This window comes from Neopsephotus bourkii, unplaced genomic scaffold (assembly GCF_033783945.1).
Source record: "Neopsephotus bourkii isolate Nb327-2 ecotype Australia unplaced genomic scaffold, CSIRO-AGI_Nbou_v1 NB_168, whole genome shotgun sequence".
Taxonomy (NCBI): Eukaryota; Metazoa; Chordata; class Aves; order Psittaciformes; family Psittacidae; genus Neopsephotus; species Neopsephotus bourkii.
The window spans coordinates 18796333-18814977 of record NW_026900684.1 but is presented as its reverse complement, the minus strand read 5'-3'; the positions used below and the strand labels follow the sequence as shown (position 1 = coordinate 18814977).

Below are 18645 nucleotides of genomic sequence, written 5' to 3'. Positions count from 1 at the left end.
AGGTGCTGTCACTGCCATGCCACACAATACTCCCATTAAGCTTTTAAATTAGTCGGGGAGAGGTATATTTGAATATGAAATCATTGTCTTAAAGTAAACTTTTTAGCAAGAGTTTTAAAATTTACAATTTAAATTGCAGGAGAAGATGTAGCTTTAACCAGAGATTGTATTATATAGGAATTACAAGGTCAAGAAAATGTTGCATTCCTGCAGGGTAATTTTACATTCCTTGTCCCTTATAAGCCTTTTGCTTAGGGCAGCTTAAAGACATACCTTTAGTAACAAACAACTCATTCAGGATGATGAAGGGCAGGGACTTTCTTACTCTCTTCCTCACCCTGTCTCCAGTCTGAAGATACTAGGAAAGATATTTTGCATTTATCATAGTTACCAGTTGTACAGTCTTGGGTCTCCATAAGGCAGTAAAAAAAACTCTAAACACATGTCCTGAGTTAGTTTTCAGTGCTCCTGTAGCCTTCATAATCTGACCTTGGAAGTAGCTAAGCTCCAGGATATGGACTGTGATTTGAAAGACTCAGGTTTCTAGTACCCAGGTTTTGATAAGGGAAGGGTGTTTAAGCAACAAGTGTAGAGGGGGATTGGCATGACTCAGGAGGAAGGGAGCAGAATGGCTTCGTTCTTGCATCAGATTGTATTACAAAAGGTGCTTAAGGAGGCTTCCTGTTTGTGGTTGTAGGGAAAGCAAGCCTTTTAAATAAAATTGGTTTGAATCCACATGTAATTGAACAGAATACAACTCCCTGATCAGAATTCAAAGATCCTTCTGTTGCTATTTATTCATAGCTGCTTGAGCTACTCCTTATGCTGAATTTCCTTTGGAGCAGGGAGAATATCCCCAAGTTACTTAGATCTGTAGTTACTGGTACCTGCAAAGCATGGGGGCAGAAGCAGCTTCTGAAAAGCAGAACTCAAGTGCCTAGTTTGAAGTTGTTTGTTTGGAGGTTTTTAGGGTTTTTGTTGTTTGTTTTGGGTGTGGTTTTGGGGGGGGGGGGGGAGGTGTGGCTGTGTAGTATCTACAGTGTACTGTGACTGTCAACTGCTACTAAGATCATCATCTTGCTGTCCCTTTGGTTTGTAAGAAATTGAGGGGCATCCATACCTAAGGTACAGTAGTTCCCTGTACTGGATTTTTGTCCACAAGGTTGGTGATTGGTGGCATCAGGAAAACAAACAGGAAAATAAGCAGTGAGAATACTGAATTATCTACCACTCCATGGGTTTGGAGCATTATGCAAAGAAGGTTAAACATCTGCTTTCTGGAGTCTCCTGGGTTTGTATCACCATTGTTTTTCAGAACGCCTGATGATTTATTCATTGTATTAGGGACTGCATCAGTGAGCAAGGAAGGGAGAGTAACTGGCTGTGGGCACAGCACAGGCCTGTTTTTAAACAGCTTTTAAGTATTTCCAAGAACTGGAGTGAATTTAGAAGGAAGAAGACATAGATATGATCTTTCTAATATATCTGTAATGAAAATGTTTACCCATCTGGGAAGTGCCTTTATATCTGCTGCAGATGTCATTTAAGAGCCTTAATAAGTCCAGAAATTGCACGCACCTCATGGAAAGACATTTAACCGTAATTAGTATCAGTGGTGGTGGTGAGATGGTATTTTCAGGTTGCTTCCTTTGAAATTGTTAAAATGTAGATAGGTTCCTCTCTTCACACTTCTTAATGTAGTTAAAAATAGCCCCTGTTTTGAAAGTTATTGCTTTCTGTCTTTCAGCTTTAAAATACTGTGCTGGCAATTTAAATGCAGTTTATGAGCTGGTACAGTTTGTTCTTCAGTAAATGTAGAAGTCTGCCTGTTTCTGGCCACTGCCCAGTCTCTCTGTAATGTATGCTGACTAGATCCTGGCAAGAAATTTGTTACTAGTCCTTAAAGAAATATCTAAGTCCTCCCAACCTGGAAGCAGCTTAAAAGATACTGAATGGTGAATTAACATTTTTCCACATAAAGCGCTCACAATAAACACGTTTGTAATCAGATTTAGTGTCAAACTGTACAAGTTATTACTGCTTGGCAAGCTTGTCATCTAGTGTTTCCTTTTGTTATAATGTTTCAAAGAGGTGATTGACTGAAATGAAAAGGAAATACAAACCTTATGCAAATACAATGCACAACACCCTTTACAGTGTTCACCACCCAGGTTTTTAGAACTGTAGAACAGCCCAGGTTGAAAGGGAACTCAAAAGATCACCTGGTCCAGCTTTTCGTGGGAAAGGGAGATGAGATTATCCAGCACTCTGTCCAATCGCAGGGTTTGATGGGATTGAATCCAGATAAAAACATTTGTTTGTATGTTTTGTCTGCTGGGCAGGTTTTTCCCCTCTCTACATGAAGCTTACTTGTTTTTCTCTGCTCAAAGGGGAAAAAAAACCCCAAAAAACCAAAAATCGAGACCAGAACAACCCAAACACACACATTGTTAGCTTTATGCAGATGAAAAGAATTAAGTGTGCTTTAGTGGCATGTATTAAGGCTATTGATTTAATACAGTTTGGCCATGCTTCTGGATTCACAAGTAAAATATATCCAAATGTGCCAGTTATTTTCTTTAGGCCGGTTTTCTTCACACATCAGCATATGCAGATTGCTAATTAATCGAAATACCTGCAGGGGGCAAATCTGCATGTTGTTTTCCTGCTAGACTATATTTGAGAGAATTATGCCTAAGCTTTTCTTAACAAGATCAAATAGTTTATGTAGTAATGTGATGCTGTCTATTCGGATAGCTCTGTGTTTGTTCGTAGGTTTATACACATCACACTGCATGTTTATGTACGTGCTTTACACTTCCTTTTCCCTACTGCCCTCTGTGAGGCGTTACAGCTGATTTGTTCTAGAGTGACAAAACTGCTCGTGTCATCAAGCACTATTACAGACACGCGCACTGTGTATCTGATTGTGGGAACGGCAGTGATTTCTGCATAAACGCACACAACGTGTGGTATGTGCAGGGGTGATAGTGGTGAGACAAACAGCAGTTACTTCCAGGTAGTGCTAAATGATGAATCATTTACTTGACGGCATTCTGCTTTCTTTTTTTTTCTTTTCCTCCTAAGTCATTGGATGCTTGTGTGAATTTTTTGGCATTTTCCCAGAGTCCACACTGCTTCCAGCCGAGATGCCAAACCCCACTGCCATTTGGATTTGCGCAACACTGCTTTAATACCCAGAGCTCCTCCATAAATAGTTCTGCTCTCCCCACGCCCAGCTAGAAAACAACCACAGGAAATCGGGGAATGTGCAGCCAGCAGAGCTTAGCTGGCACTAATTGATCTGAGCCAGCACAGCTTGCATGAGAGCATTCGTGTACGTAGCCTTCACTGCTTGCTGTCTGCGGCTGCTACCTCAGGAGCTCCAGTGCCTGCTTTTTAGAAGACACCATATTGCTACAGCCTTACAACGGCAGCAGCATTTTTGTTGTTGCTCCAAGGAGTTGTGCTCCTATAGGAAGTGTACGCAGCACAAACACCACCCCCCCCCTTCCTTTTCTCCCTGCCTTCCTCCCTCCCTTTTCATCCCAGTCGATTATTACTGGAGGCTTTTTCATCTGCATGCAGTTGTCAGGGCAGGCAGTCTCAGGAACTTGCAGTGGCTTTCTAAAGAAGGAAAAATTCAAGGAAGGCAGATGGAAGGGTGTTTTTACCAGTGTGAGTGAGCAATTAGTACATAGGGGTCACCGAGCAGGGGATCTGAATTTGGAGCTGGAAACATCAGGGTCTGTTTGTTCGAATCTTTTTAGCTAAAGGCATGAGCTTACTGCTGCTGTGACTGGAGGGGTGTTTTTTCCCTCCTCTGCCTCCTGAAACATTTTTTCTTTCTCTCTCATTCTGTGGGTGTATGGGAATATAGCTGACTTCAAGTATGAAGATTCAAGAGCATCCAGGCATTCCTGAAAACAAGTTGCAAAGAAATCAAGATGCTGATGAACAGGAAAACAGCTTTGTGTCAGAAGTGCCTCAGCTGGATTTGACAGCACTATGTGATGACAACAACTGGGAAGGTAGGATTGTGTGATGGCTGGTTGTATGAGTGAAATGAGAGAGAGAGAGAGTGGGAAAAACTGAGGGGGGGGGTATATCATGTTACTGTGTTCCCTTGCCAAAAATAACAGGAAAGCAGTTTTGTCTGAATATGGAACTGAAAGTTTGGTGAAACTGGAAGCAAAATACTGGATGGGTACTAGTTCTGTTGTCACTTATAGGAAGAAAATTAATTGTTTTATTCTTGAAGTTAATTTCATGTGCTGTTTAGTACTGTTAAGTCCCTTAGTGTTTCAGGATAGCTTATTTCTTGGCAGCTGGTCACTCAAGTATTAAGCTAGACTGCTCTACACTTCAAAGAAACTCTGTATTTCCCAGTCCAGAAAGAACTTCCTTCTTTCTCCCTTTTCTTCCACTTCAGTCAGTATTTGGAAATAATGTTTTGGATCTGAAAAGCACAGCTGGAAAAAAGGCTGTCTATCTGCTATTGTGTCTTTTGATGGCTCTTACAAACAACAACTTCTATGTATGCTGTAAAAAAAATCTGATCACCAGCTCAAACAGCAATGTTAAATTGCATGTAGTTTAAGTTATTTCAATACTGTTTCTTAGCTCTTGTCTCCAGAGTGCATGCTTGGTTGGCTGTTTGCACTGACTTAAGAGTGGGAAATCCGGGGAAATTCTGTTTTTGCCATGAACCTCAATTTCATTTGAAATTGAGAGGACTTTAAGGTGTCCAGCACTTCCAGGATCAAACCATTTTCCAGTTACTGTGTATGTGTACAAGCAAGAATTCTTCTGTTAGTTTGTGTTTTAGGAGTGAAAGAGAAGGGCTTTGACAGGGAAGAAACAGGAAAATGCGAGTATGGTATTTCAATAAAGCAAGAGAAGGAAAATGTGTGACTAATTTGCTGCTCAAAAAAAAAAACAATCTCTGAGGCACACTGAGAAGTTCCATCCTCTGCTTCTGCCTCCGCAGCATACGTGACCTAGTATATTTTACCTTTCCCTCTAGGAGGGGAGTAGTTATGATGCTTTGGGCGTGAGTGAGTAAAGTAAACCCACGGCCATGGCTACCTTTGGTTCAGCCAGGCAGCTAGTCATCATGGACAGGAGGGAATTTCTTCACTTGCTTGCTAGGCGGGGATTCCCTAGGTGGTATCACTAAACATGCAGCATGGCTGATCAAAGAGCCATGGAAGGGCTCCCAGGAGGCCTTGGAAGCCTTATGTGTTTGCTGAAGTGCTAATTAGCATTGGCCTGCAGGGTCTCAAGCCAGGGTGTGCATGTCTGTGTTCTCAGAGGTGATGTGTGGCTTCAGCTGTCTTGTGAACCTTTGGAAATAATGACTTTTTTTTTTCTTCCTGGGTTACTAATGGGAGTCATATGAATGCATGAAGGGGAGTACACAGCTCCTTTCTGTCTGCCAGAGGCTTTCTCATCATGAAATAAGTTGTACTTCTTTGTAGACATGCTATTATGTTTGGATTTTAGCTTTCCTGCCCTGTAAGTATGACACAGGATTATGAGCATGTGTGACTGTGCTTGAAGAGTGCTGCTTTCTGATGCTTCCTTCCTCTGGTCTGTTCACATGTATTTCGCAAGAGGGGGAGGTGGGTAGTTGCAAAAGAATCAGCTGTCTATGGTGAGAGAGATGTCTTCTAAAATACATGCCTTCCAGAATCACCATTTTGTTGGCGCAGATCAAAGAGCAGGAAAATGGTGCCTTCTATGTCTCAGCAAGGAGACACTGAGTCTTTCCTAGCTGTGGGTGTGAATCAAGCTTGCAGCAGCCAGGGAGGGGAAGATCTTAACGTAAACTCTCAGACTGCTTCTGCAGGTAACAGCAGAGTCTGTCAATAAGACTGGCTTTGCAAGGCAGGGTTCTACATCATCCACAGTTCTAGCAACCAGGGCATCCTCCCTTCCCCTGCCAGCCAGCCTGCATCACTCAAACCTTCACACAGTTCTTCAGCATCCATGCTGCAGCTCTGGTTGCATTCCCAGTGAAAAGGGAAAGGACTGTGTCTCCAAATGCAGTAACATTTGGAGGCACAGTGTGAGTTGGTTGTTCCTTTGCTCTAGAAAATTTGGTAGGTCCATCTCTCGGGAAGCTACCCATTCGTCCAGCACATAGCTGAGCTGACTTTTGGGAACAGGATCCTCTGTATCATACTGAAGGGGGTACAGGGCACCTAGTGATAAGGGCAACTAACTGCAAGTGCCTTGTGAGAAAAATTTCAGGTTGAGGAGCTGCCTTCAGCTGTAGCTGTCACTGTCTCCAGTCAAGTATCAAGAAAGAGCCTTGAAGAATGGGCACAAAATTACACAAGACAACCTTGTCTACTGATTAGCTTTTATTTGTCACTCAGGCAACTAAAGCAACTCATGTTAAGACCAGAGCTGCCTTAAAAGGGGCAAAAATAACTGCTGCCAGGTGAGTTAGCAGGGTCCCCCCTGCCTTTTATCTTGTGCTAGGAGTAACTTTTACTGGATTCTTTCTTTTTTGTTTTTCTAAGGTTCACCACATAGTCAGATCTGTACACAAGAGGAGAAATTTGCTGTACTCCTTCAGGATATGTTCCCTTAAAGCTGAGCAGAGAGAGGAGAGAGAAGCTGGCTTCTTGCTTCAACCAGTGCATAGGCTTACACTATGGCATGTGCCCACCTTCTGCATCTGCCTTGCATGCTACATACAGAAGCATATGTGTAGTAATCACCAGGCTATTGATGTCGTATGCAGGGCATGAGCAGTGCCCCAGCCAAATTCAAGTGCTGAAAGCTTAGCCTGGATGCATTTCCCATAGCACAAGAGGATTATTTTACTAGTGTGCATTTCACGGTTGCAAATCAAATAGTTTTATTCTAGGGCTGAGTGTGAACTGAGCTGTTGGTGTGAACTGGGGTGTCTGACTGCTAGGCTTGCCTGCTAAGTGAGTCACGGCCAGCTGAGATGCCTTGTGAGCAAGTGCTTTCAGAGCTACTTCCATTGCAAAGGTTTTTAATTGTTGTGGATTATGTTTGAATCCAGTGCCCTGAGCGAGAAGGACAGAGTGTTCTCTCACAATTCAGTGCTATTGTGCAGATTTCTTACCAAATGTTTCTAATTCAAGCCCAGAACTTGCTATCCTGCCCTCAAGGAAAATCTGCAAGTATGTTGCTCTCCGTAACAGCGGCTGGTCCTGTCAGCAGCTTGGAGCTGAATAGGCAGTTCAGTAAATCGATGCTGTGTGTGTGATTGCTGCCTGCGTCACCTGATTTATAACACTTTAAAAGAAGTTCCATCGATGAGACTTCAAGCAGAGTTTGCAGTAAAAAACACTTAAGAAACGATCAGCAGACATTTTTTCTGCAGACTTCTAAGCTTAAAGAAAAAATAAATAATAAAAGTCGAAGTTTAAAACACAATTTGAGTTCTCAGTGTTGAGAACTCAAGTGTTGCAGCACTGAGAACCTGAGGGTGAAGCTGATCTACAAATAGTTTCTGCACTGACTTAATTGATGCTTTCCCATTTAACATAAATAAATAAATAAAATCCAAACAGTATAGCAACAGGGAAGCTGGATTTAGATTTGTTTTTTTTCAACACAGTGGACTTAAATGCATCAGTGTATTTGTGTGTAACCCTCTTGGGTAAGAAATCAAAAGGTGATGAAACGCAATGCATTTTTATTGCCATATGTAGAAAAGAATAATTGCATTGTTTACTGATTTTATTTTATAGCTTTGATATTTTTAATTTTTTTTCATTGTTTATTATGACATTATGTTATAAACAAAATAGAAAGTTGGCTTGCTTTAGCTGAGAGATGTGTCATCTCACTAACTGAAAAGGCATGGTAGCATTTTATCTTGGCCATTCTTTTTGATCTACATAAATAGGAAGAATACCTGCTGATGTATTCAAACAAGGATGTTTTCAAACAGTTATTTATAAAATGAGTAAAATAGGTGGTTACTGAGCTAGTGAATGTTTTGGAGTTTTAAATTGCTTTATTCACAGCATTATGAAAGGCCTTTAAGAGGAGTCTTTTGACTGGGATTTAATACCAGGACCACAGGTGTTGTAATTAGTTTAGACTTTTTAATCCCTCCAGACCTGCTTTGGTTTACAGCAGCTAAGATTTGGCCTCCTTTGTTTGTCAAATGAGTGTGTGTAAAAGCAGTGCTAGCAGCATACATCAGCTGTGTGGCTGCAGAGAGGAAACCAGGAGATGCCTGCAGCTGCACCTCAGGTGGGATGTGTATGTGGGCACCACTCTGTTGGTCCTGCAGCCCCCAGTAACCCTGTGGCAAATATACAATGTAATGATAGAAAAAGTCAGGTTTTGTCAGCTAGATAGCTTGGAGCTCATCAATAATGCACCAGTTTCGTACAATGTATCTGTCTTCCTTCTTGCATGATGCAGGATTATTAATATCTCCAGCCCTCTATGCAGCAGGTTGGCAGAGAGGTTGTATTGCCACAGGCATATGTGTGCCTACAGAGTTCTGCAGAGCAACACCTGGCAGATGGCTGACAGCTTTGTTGAAAGATTAGCTGGTGTGGGATTTTGAGAGGGAGTGCAGCACTTCTGAAGAGCTGCAGGCTCAGTACCAGCATATTTGCCTTCTTCTATTCCAACTTAGAAAATGGGTACCTAAAAGAATCGCGTTAAGAGTCAGACCAAGAAATAGAACATTTTTCACCCTTTCTGTGCACTCTATGGTGCACAGAACAGTGCAGTACTGCCATGGTATTCCCAAATTATTTGGGGTTTTCTTCGTTAAAGGGGGGGAGAGGAATAGTACATGGAAGGAATGTGAAGATTACTAGAAAACAGAGAGTTTTCTCTGAGCAGGAGAGGTCTGTTCAAGACAAGACGACAGAAGAGTAACTGCTCTGTCAAGTCAATATCAAAAAAAGGTGAAACATTTGCATTCTTTATTGAGAATTTATTCTTCAATTAGCAGAAAGGGTAAAGGGTGACAACATTAATCTTGATAGCAGATACTTCAAACTTGAACCATTAAGTCTGGGAATTTAGCAGCCTTCAGAAAAGGCTCAACACTTTGATGCTATCTTGGATGAATTAGTAACAGAAGATATGTTTTCTGTTAAACAGGAATTGATTGTTCGTGCACTGTCAGAAAAAGTGTCAGCTTACCCTTAGCAGGTTCCTGTATATTTGTGCAATCCATCAATTCCAGAGCTCCCAGCTAAAGCACTTGGCACTTGGCTGGTATGAGAGAGAAGGCAGTTGGACTACAACTCTGGTCCACTTCCTGATCTAATGTAGATAAAATCTGTAATTCTACATACCTAAATATGTTCCTTAACTGTGTTATTTTCGGGTGAATTATCCACTTTGTATGCAGATGGTATTATTATTCTAAATACTTACAGTCAGCAAGGGAAGGAAGTTACCCATGGAGTCAGGCCTTCCAGGAGCAAGGGCTAACACCAGCTGATTTTCTGGAGCAGCCATTTCTTCTGTTAAGTCTCAAATTAGATTTTTTTCTTTGGGGACTTTTTCCCCTTCTCCTTTTTAACATTTTCTCCTTTGGAATGTGAGTTTCTATTTTGGGCCAGTGTTTTGAAATCAACAAAGTAGAAAGTACACATACTGCAGTCCCCATTAGCTTGCATTAAGTGCTTTATTGTCTTTGGGGGTTTGATCAGAGGCTCTTTGAGCTACCACAGTTCCCTGAATGTTGCATGCTATCTTGGTATATAAATCCACTTTGGGACAAAGTCACATGCACTGTGCATGATTAATAGTGGCTTTGTTAGCTGGTGTAGAAGCTTAATTTAGCTACTACTAAATATGCTCCTGATTTCTGCTAAGTTTATTCCATTTATGTAAATTCTATGGAGGTGTGATTTAACAATTTCCAAGAGCAAATTTTGTTTGGGAGTAAGAGTGTATTCCAAAAACTGGAAATGAAAGATGTCTGCAATAATTATATGCTTCACTTAACCTCATTCCTGCTAGTCAAATGTATCAGATTTGTTCCTATTGTGTTATTAGCCTTCATTCTACTACAAGAGATCTTGTGAGGGCCTTCCTGAAATCATGAGCGATTCAGGGAAGCATGCGACACCAAAGTGTCGCAGTTTGTTCTGCAGGGTTTGCCCTTCATTTCACCTTCCTTCTTACCAGGTTCCTTGAGGAAAACATTTCAGGTGTTAGGAACTGCCAAGGTTGAACACAGATTAGAAAGAACTCATGTTTCAGAAATTAACTGAGAAAAGTGCAGGCTGCATAAGCTTTTCAGTCTGTGACAAAACAGCTGACAGGCACTTGGGACTTGCACATCTCATCAAAGTAGCCTCTGCAAGCCAGGCTTGTATATGCTTCACTTATCACAACATCTGCGAGAGGTTCTTACGCAAAAACCTCCAGCCATTCCTTTTTAGAGCAACTTACCAGTTTGCATGCAGCACCAACCTCTAAGCAGAGGCATGCCATTTATATTCCTGTGCTAAAGAACAAGGGAAGAGGAGGAGAGCATTGTTTGATGCTATGTACAGGCGAAATACCACTGCACCTGTCGTAACTGAATTGTGGATGATCTTGCGCTGTCCAAGTGATGCATGGGAGGGAATATTAAGCAGCATGCAATCTATTCTGAGCTATGAAAATGTTAACCTTGTTCAGAAAAGGGAAATGGTGCTTTTTATTCAAAAATTGATAACTTCAAAAGGCCCTTCATGAAAGAAAAATGCCTATTCTTCTGCACTAGGCACTGGAAATAATGAATCCACAGCTGTGCTACTGGTCTCAGAACTTTCTATAAGGTTTTTGTTTTCTTACTTGACTCTAGAACTATTTGTTAGATTTATAAGTTCAAAGCCTGGCTCTTAAACTGTCTAATCCTGTGGTGCTAAGTAGGAGCATGCAGATCAGCTTAGTAAACTATCTGAACACAAAACGTTAGACTCCTTATGGCATCTGGAGGGAGTGATCACAAGATAGAGGCGATTGCTTTCTGTGGGCTCCATTATGCTAATCAGCAATGCTAAGTTAGGTTTCTCTTTCTCTCCCACTCCCCCATCTCCCTATAGAGCACTGCTTTTGCTTTCAGCTCTTTAGATTGCCATACTGTTAAGCAGGAGTATTGTACATGAAAGAGAAAAGGGGGAAACTCAGATCATATTGCCATCATTGTTAATTTACAGGGTAGGCACCCTGTGGAACTGGTAGTAATGTGAGGCACCTTTTCCTTTGCAGACCAGAAGACCCCATGCTTACTCCTTACCTTTGAATTTCCAACAGCAGGTGACAGGGTTGTGTTGGAGTGCTGAAGGCTACAGGGGTACAACTAATATGCTGTTCATTTACAGCATTTGTACATCCTGAAACTGAAAAAAAACCCTCTTGTAATCCAGTTGTCTCTTTTGTACTGCTGTGTGCCAAGAAATCTTTCTTGTCCAGCATACTTTTTTCTTCAAGGGTGCTGGCTGGTGATAGCTTCATTTGGTGTCAGTTTGTGGCAATTACTGACCAACTTTTGGGTACAGTTTTCTGTTGCACCTAGGAGATTATTTATGTTTAGTTAGAGTACCCATTGTAGACAAGCAATACTTCACATTGCTTTGCACCCTGGGCAGATGAAAGTAATGACCCAGAGAATGCCTGACAACAAGGAATCACAGTCCAGCAAACGGGTCAGGGTTCAGTAGAAAAGTTGCCTGGTGTCTGTTGTATGTGTGAAACAAAAACGATAAAACCAGCCTTTGTTTTACTGTTCCCAGAGCCCATCCCTGCTCTTTCCTCGTGGCAGCGAGACGGCTTAGACTCAGATGAGGCTCGCCTTTCCCCGCAGGCCGGTCGCTTAATTCGCCAGCTTCTGGATGAGGACAGCGATCCTATGCTGTCCCCTCGCTTCTATGCCTATGGACAGAGCCAACAGTACCTGGATGATACAGAAGTGCCTCCTTCCCCTCCCAATTCTCATTCCTTCATGAGGTGGGTTGTGGTTTGTCTGTGCTGACTCTGGCACTTAGCTGTAAAGGGTTTATACAGTTGCATCAGGCAACATCTCTTTGGATAACACATGCCAGATAGCTATGCTGTGTTAGGTTCTTGCTGCTACAGATGGGAAACATGCTTTTAGAAAAGTTCTTGGTAAACTGTTTGTCTGTGGGTTTGTGAATTAATATCTAGGGAGTTGGTGTTGCTGAAAGAGGCTGTTAGAGCATCTTAGAATCATAGAATAGTTAGGGTTGGAAAGGACTTTAAGATCATCAAGTTCCAACCCCCCTGCCATGGGCAGGGACACCTCGCTCTAAACCGTATTACCCAAAGCCTCATCCAACCTGGCCTTGAACACTGCCAGGGATGGAGCATTCACAACCTCCCTGGACAACCTGTTCCAGTGCCTCACCACCCTAACAGGAAAGAATTTCCTCCTTACATCCAATCTAAACTTCCCCTGTTTAAGTTTTAACCCATTACCCCTTGTCCTACCACTACAGTCCCTAATGAAGAGTCTCTCCCCAGCATCCCTATATGCCCCCTTCAGATACTGGAAGGCTGCTATGAGGTCTCCACGCAGCCTTCTCTTCTCCAGGCTGAACAGCCCCAACTTTCTCAGCCGATCTTCATACAGGAGGTGCTCCAGTCCCCTGATCATTCTCGTGGCCCTCCTCTGGACTTGTTCCAACAGATCCATGTCCTTTTTATGTTGAGGACACCAGAACTGCACACAATACTCCAAGTGAGGTCTCACGAGAGCAGAGTAGAGGGGCAGGATCACCTCCTTCGACCTGCTGGTCACACTCCTTTTGATGCAGCCCAGGATACGGTTGGCTTTCTGGGCTGCAAGCGCACACTGCAGCTGGCTCATGTTCATTTTCTCATTGACCAACACCCCCAAGTCCTTCTCCGCAGGGCTGCTCTGAATCTCTTCTCTGCCCAACCTGTAGCTGTGCCTGGGATTGCTCCGGCCCAGGTGTAGGACCTTGCACTTGGCATGGTTAAACTTCATGAGGTTGGCTTGTGCTGTCATTACAGAATAGCAACATAGCATTCTCACTTCTGTGAGATTGGCCTTTATTTGCACAAAGTTTAAGTGGCCTGCTCTGCCTAAAGATGTGCTGTGGCTGTTTGGATAAGCTCTTTCTGCAATCTCTGTTCTTGGTAGGAGGCGAAGTTCGTCTTTGGGATCTTATGAAGATGACAGAGAGGACCTTACCCCTGCACAGCTCACTCGGAGGATTCAGGGATTGAAGAAAAAGATCAGGAGGTTTGAGGAAAAATTTGAAGAGGAGAGGAAATACAGAGTGAGTTTATAGGAATTAAGCATTTGGATAGAGAGCTGTGCCTGAGCACCAAAAGGAGGGGACATCAGGGAAGTCTGTCAGACATACGGAAATCTTTAAAGCTTTTATAAGAAAAAATAAAAATTAAAAAAAAAAAAAAGCTGCTACACCAAAAAGGAGAATGCATCCTCACCAAACAAATTAACATTCCAGGCATTAGGTGCAATCAGTGCAGCACAAGAGACAGTCTAATGAACTGTCATAGGATTTTGATCACTGCTAAGACAGTGTGCCAAAAGCACACACTGAGTGTGTAGGAATAGCTATGTTTTGTTTGTTTGCCTATTTAAATTCAGGTTATGGGAAGCACAATTACGTATCTTATTAGAATGATGGTAATCCCAGGACACCAGCGCATTGCAGAGGAGAGAGAGCAGCCGCCTTTACTCCTGAGCAAGCAACCACAGTCAAGTGCTGCTAAGCGGTAGCGGTGTACTGTACTCTAATTATTCCTGACATGCCCTTCCGATGCACAGAAAGCTTTTTAAGGAGCTAAAGCTCTACATGTGTGCATCTCTGTTGGTGATCAAAACCACAAAGGTTTGTACTGAAAGGATCTTTCCGACAGTAGAAAAGGTTGGAAGAAATGCTCAGAGCTTGCTGTAACTTAGCATTTGGGTTATTTTGGTGTCTTTGAATGTGAAGCATCCTTTGGATACACACGTTCTAACACTTCTCAAGCTGTTTATGCTAGGCTTGGTCTACTTTGGAGGTGCCCTCTTGTTAGGAAGCAGTAGATACAAGGATTCCAATGTGCATCTCTCCTTCTGAGCCACTCCTACAACTTAATGTTTGCCATCAACAATTTTGTGTTTTCTAAAAAGAAAGTTAATCTCATAATGCCCCTAAGAGACAGTGTTGTGACAGGTAGCAGCAATTAAAGCAAGGTCCAAAACAATCTGGTCAGAAGTATGCAGATGTCATTCAGAAGCCAGTGCCCATGCTCTCTGCTGGGTTGTACCTCTTTGTGACACATGCTTGTTTCAGTGAGTCTCTCTTGTTGGTTTAACACAGATTCAGCATGACTGTTCTTTCCTCCCAGCCTTCCCACAGCGACAAAGCAGCTAACCCTGAAGTGCTCAAATGGACAAATGATTTGGCCAAATTCCGAAAGCAACTTAAAGGTGAGCAGTCACTGACACACCTCTGGGGGGCAGCTGAACTCTGCCCCGTTTAAATCTGATGTTAAGTAGCAATCACATGTCACATTTTAAAAAAGAAAAATTATTAATCTTCCTCCAAATGTCCCTGTTTAGAGTCAAAACTGAAGATATCAGAAGAGGACCTTGGCCCTGTTGTGCGTCAGCGGAGCAACACGCTGCCCAAGAGCTTCGGCTCTCAGCTTGAAAAGGACGACGACAAGAAGCAAGACCTGTCAGATAAATCTGCCAAGCCTGCCGTGGAAGCAACCCTTGATTCTATCCAGAAGAAGCTTCAAGAAAAACGAACAGAGACAAACCGACCTGAAGATATTAAGGTACAATGTAGAGAGATCAGATTTAGGCCTTTAGCTACAAGTAGGTAACTTGGCTGCACAGTAACTTACGAAAGCCTTCTTGTGAGATGTCTTCTACATTTTGTCACAAAGTCTACAATGTTTACTCCTGGCTCACTTGCATTGGTTTCTTTCCTCTGCTTTTGGTATCCGACTTCTTTTTTTTCCAGAGCTCAGTTTCTGTTGAATGTCATTGTATGTTCTTTCTCTGATCCTTGTATATTCCAAGCAACTTTTCTGAACTACTGCAGTGTTTCCTGCCCTGTATTTGGCTATTTATGTTGTTATTTCCAAAGGCTTTTAACAAATTCTGAGTCTTCCAGTGATTCTGGAGATCAGGTATCTGTTCCTTCTAGTTCATAGCTGAATGCTCTTCTTTCAGGGCATTTTATCGCTACTCTTCAGAGTTTCGCATTGAGCTCTGCTAGCTGCTGTAATCTCTGAGGGTTATCAGCAGGAAGGTCTTTGTGTCTGAGGTTTGGACAGCCGTGTAAGTGAAGTCCTTGAGTCTGCTGACATGTAAACTGTCCCGTGCTTTGCAAGAGAGGGGGCACACAGCGTTATCTTTGTTTACTGGATCTGCAGAAGATGATTATACAGTGTGTGTTTGGCTCTTTCCTGATAGTAGCAAGAATCCACAGCCTGGCCTTTAAAGAGAGCCTGTGGTAGTATTTGGTGGTGTGTTAGGGAGAGAAGGCTCAGTGTCAGGCAAGTTCAATGGGGGAACTCTGGCAAATTTAAGGAAGTCTCCAACTGTCTGCCCTTTCTTTGGCTTGGTCCCCTCAGCCTGTCTGCCAGAGCTTTTCACAGCAGAACTGGCAGAAGGAAACAGTCTGACTGCACTTTAGTTCATGGTAAAGTATGTTTGTGGCAGTCAAAGCAAAGATGGCAAGCTTTGCAAGAGCTACTGCAGCTTGTCTCAGATTAGGAGAAAAAGGTCATTTGTTTTGTTGTAGAATTTACACTTTGGAACTTCACTGAAGAAGAGCCACCATCATTGAAAGTTGCATACCGTTGTTTTTTAAAAGCATACTGATAGTTGATAAATTCCCCTTATGTATGTAGAATACCTTCATATGCAAAGGTTGTTTTTAATCTGCCTGCATTGTGCAGAGGGTGCCATTCACGGTAACAGTCTCTTTTGCAATGTAGCTGGGAAAAGAGTACTGGAAAGCAGAGATGAGTCTTCAACACATTAACGACAAAATGTCATTACTACAGTTATGCCACCAAACAGCATTGAGTCCAGGAATCTAACTCTGTGTTGTTTTTTTTTCGTCTTCTTCTTCTCTCTCTGTGCCACTTTTCACAGGACATGACAAGAGATCAGATAGCAGCCGAAAAAGTGGCTCTACAAAAAGCTTTGCTGTACTATGAAAGCATTCATGGCAGACCGGTATGTAAAGCAGTGGGTTTATTTCAGAGTACACCTTGATACGTTTTGTCTGTGGTAAATAATCCCCCTAATGCTCCTTTTATGTCACAGTCACTAGAACTTCTTGCTGTTCAAACCACACGTGCGTCTTCTAATCCACCTCCCTGATCCTTCACAAGCGCTTTTCCTGAGGAGTCTGTTCTCAGCAAGCTGATGTCTGCACACAGCGCTAGGCTTGGCAGATAGCTGTAGTACAGCTTAAACTGAGAGGAGATTTCATTTTTCTCCTGAAAAACAAGTGGGTTTTTTCCCATGTGCCAGTGAAAGCAAAGTACATGAGGTTTCTTGTACATTCAGTCTTAACAGAGAAAAATTATTTGTGAAGATAGAAAATGAAGTATTGTGTCCTATTGATCCCTGCTGTGGCAGAGACATGGTGGCTTCCAGGCCACCTCCATTTGCACGAATCCCTCCTCCTCTTTCACTGATTACATTATTATCTTTGCTACCAACTGTATAGGTAAAGTAACTTAGTTTCAGACTGGTGCTAATCCCTTGAGCAGTGGCTTGGGAGCAGCAAATTACTGCTTATAAAGAGTACTTGATAAGTGCAGCTGACAAATCTGTCATTCTGCTGCCACAAGGGATTCTGATCTCCTCCTTTTGCTCCTGAATTATTTTCTCTCTTGTCCATTGTTTTAAGAAAGGCTCACTCATTTTTTTAAATGCCTTCATGAAGTGCTAATAATGTATAATCATATATGCCAGCAACTGAAAACAGCAAAGTTGAGTGAGAGGACATGCAGTTTTATTCTTGTGTAAAATAGAGAAAGGCCAGCATAAGGGAATCCGCCTTCCCTCTCTTCTTCATGAGACAGTTTGCTTTTGCTGCTTTTACAATCACATAAATCAACAAGGTGGCATCTTGAAGTAAACTGAATTAAATCTGTTTAAAAAGAAATCAAGTCCAGAGCCTAACTTGTCAGTGTATCTTTATTTTTTTCTCCTCTTTCTGATGCTTTATTTATACAACTGCTTTTCAATTTGTTTTTAAGTAAGCAATCTATACCTAGCAACACTGAACTGCATGGCAAGGAAGACTGCAGCTGATCAGCTTTTTCTGTTCCCAGCTCCTGGCACTGCAGCAGTGGAAAAGTACTGAGAGCTTGAGGAGAATGGGGATAGTTCAGCCAAGTTGTTTTTTTTTTCTTAAAGATATTTAACTAAACAAGAAAAACAATGGAGCTCAGATTTATTGTGCATCTGGGTCTTTGTGTACCAGTTAAAGATGAACCTGAAAAGGTGGAACTGAACTGTTTTAGTTAAGCCAAAAATTTCATCTCTGCAGAAATTCTTGAGCAGCTTTAACAATGCAAGCAGTGGTCTGCTTCTCAGCTGCTGCTCTTTTGCCATGTGGAGTGTGCCCCAGTGTTGTGTCAAAGGCTCTATTATTCCAACAGGCCTTTTGCATTTTGATGTTCTCCCAAAATATACTCAGCTTTTGCTGGATTTACTTATGTTTACCCAGTGAGACAGTTTGGTCATGTGCTCCACATTTTCTCTCAGTTAAGAGTGTTGTAAGTCAGTAGTGTAAGTCTGAAAGGCTGAGTCAAGCCCCATATCCTTAACTCCCAATGCCTAAATTAATTCTCTTCGTTCTTTCTCCATACTGATACTCAGACACCGAAGTGTGTATTTTAGTTTTTCCATTCTTCAACATAACCTACAGATTTTTTGCCCATTCCAAGGCTTATGTTTATTTTTCTATACAGAACATTGCTATTTATTGACTTTGAAATTTCATTAACTGAAGGTTTGGTTCTCAGCCTAAGCCTCAGCATAGTCTTTTTAAGTCACAGAGAGAGTATGAGCCAACAGCAGTGCTGTGCCTCCTGTCCTATTAACTGCTAACCTAGTAAAGCTGTGAATTACATATATAGATATATATAGGCTACCCAGTTTCTCCAGTTGTGTGCTTGACTGTTTGCAGAGAAATGACTAAAGTTGAAGGCAACTTGCTAGCCAGTGAAACTGAATGCAGATACATCAACACAAAACTCAGTACAGAGAGGGCTGAGTGAATTGCTTGATACTGCTCACATCCCTCTAATCCATGTGAGCTGCTTACTCAACAAACAGCCAGCTTGAAGCTGTCAGGTGTTGAGGCCAGACTGTGCTTCAGAGGTGCGGGACAGACAGGCCCTAGAGCTCAGACTGCCCGTCTGTATGCCTCTTATCAGGCTTCAGGATGTTTGCACTGAACCCAGAGAGGAATCAAAAGGTCTTCCTCATTCTTCCTCCTTATTCATCTGCTCCCAACATAGGAAACAGGCGTAGTTATCAGGAGGAAGGTGTTACCTCCAGATTTTTAGTGTTCATCCCTGCCAGTCCCACTCCTGGCAATACTTACAGCCATTCTGCCCCTTGCAAACCCACAACCTCTCCTGCTGTGGAGG

General features: G+C 42.3%; 1 protein-coding gene across 7 annotated transcripts in view; it reads left to right on the top strand.

Moving 5' to 3' along the window:
* Nucleotides 1-18645, top strand: part of FAM13A (family with sequence similarity 13 member A) — a 134363-nt gene that overhangs the window by 102899 nt on the left and 12819 nt on the right. For all 7 annotated transcript variants that reach the window (XM_061374618.1, XM_061374627.1, XM_061374636.1 and 4 more), the window contains 6 exons: nt 3881-4031; nt 11751-11964; nt 13142-13280; nt 14362-14443; nt 14576-14796; nt 16127-16210. In XM_061374618.1, the coding sequence (XP_061230602.1) occupies nt 3881-4031; nt 11751-11964; nt 13142-13280; nt 14362-14443; nt 14576-14796; nt 16127-16210 (891 nt within the window). The remainder of the gene's footprint in view (nt 1-3880; nt 4032-11750; nt 11965-13141; nt 13281-14361; nt 14444-14575; nt 14797-16126; nt 16211-18645) is intronic.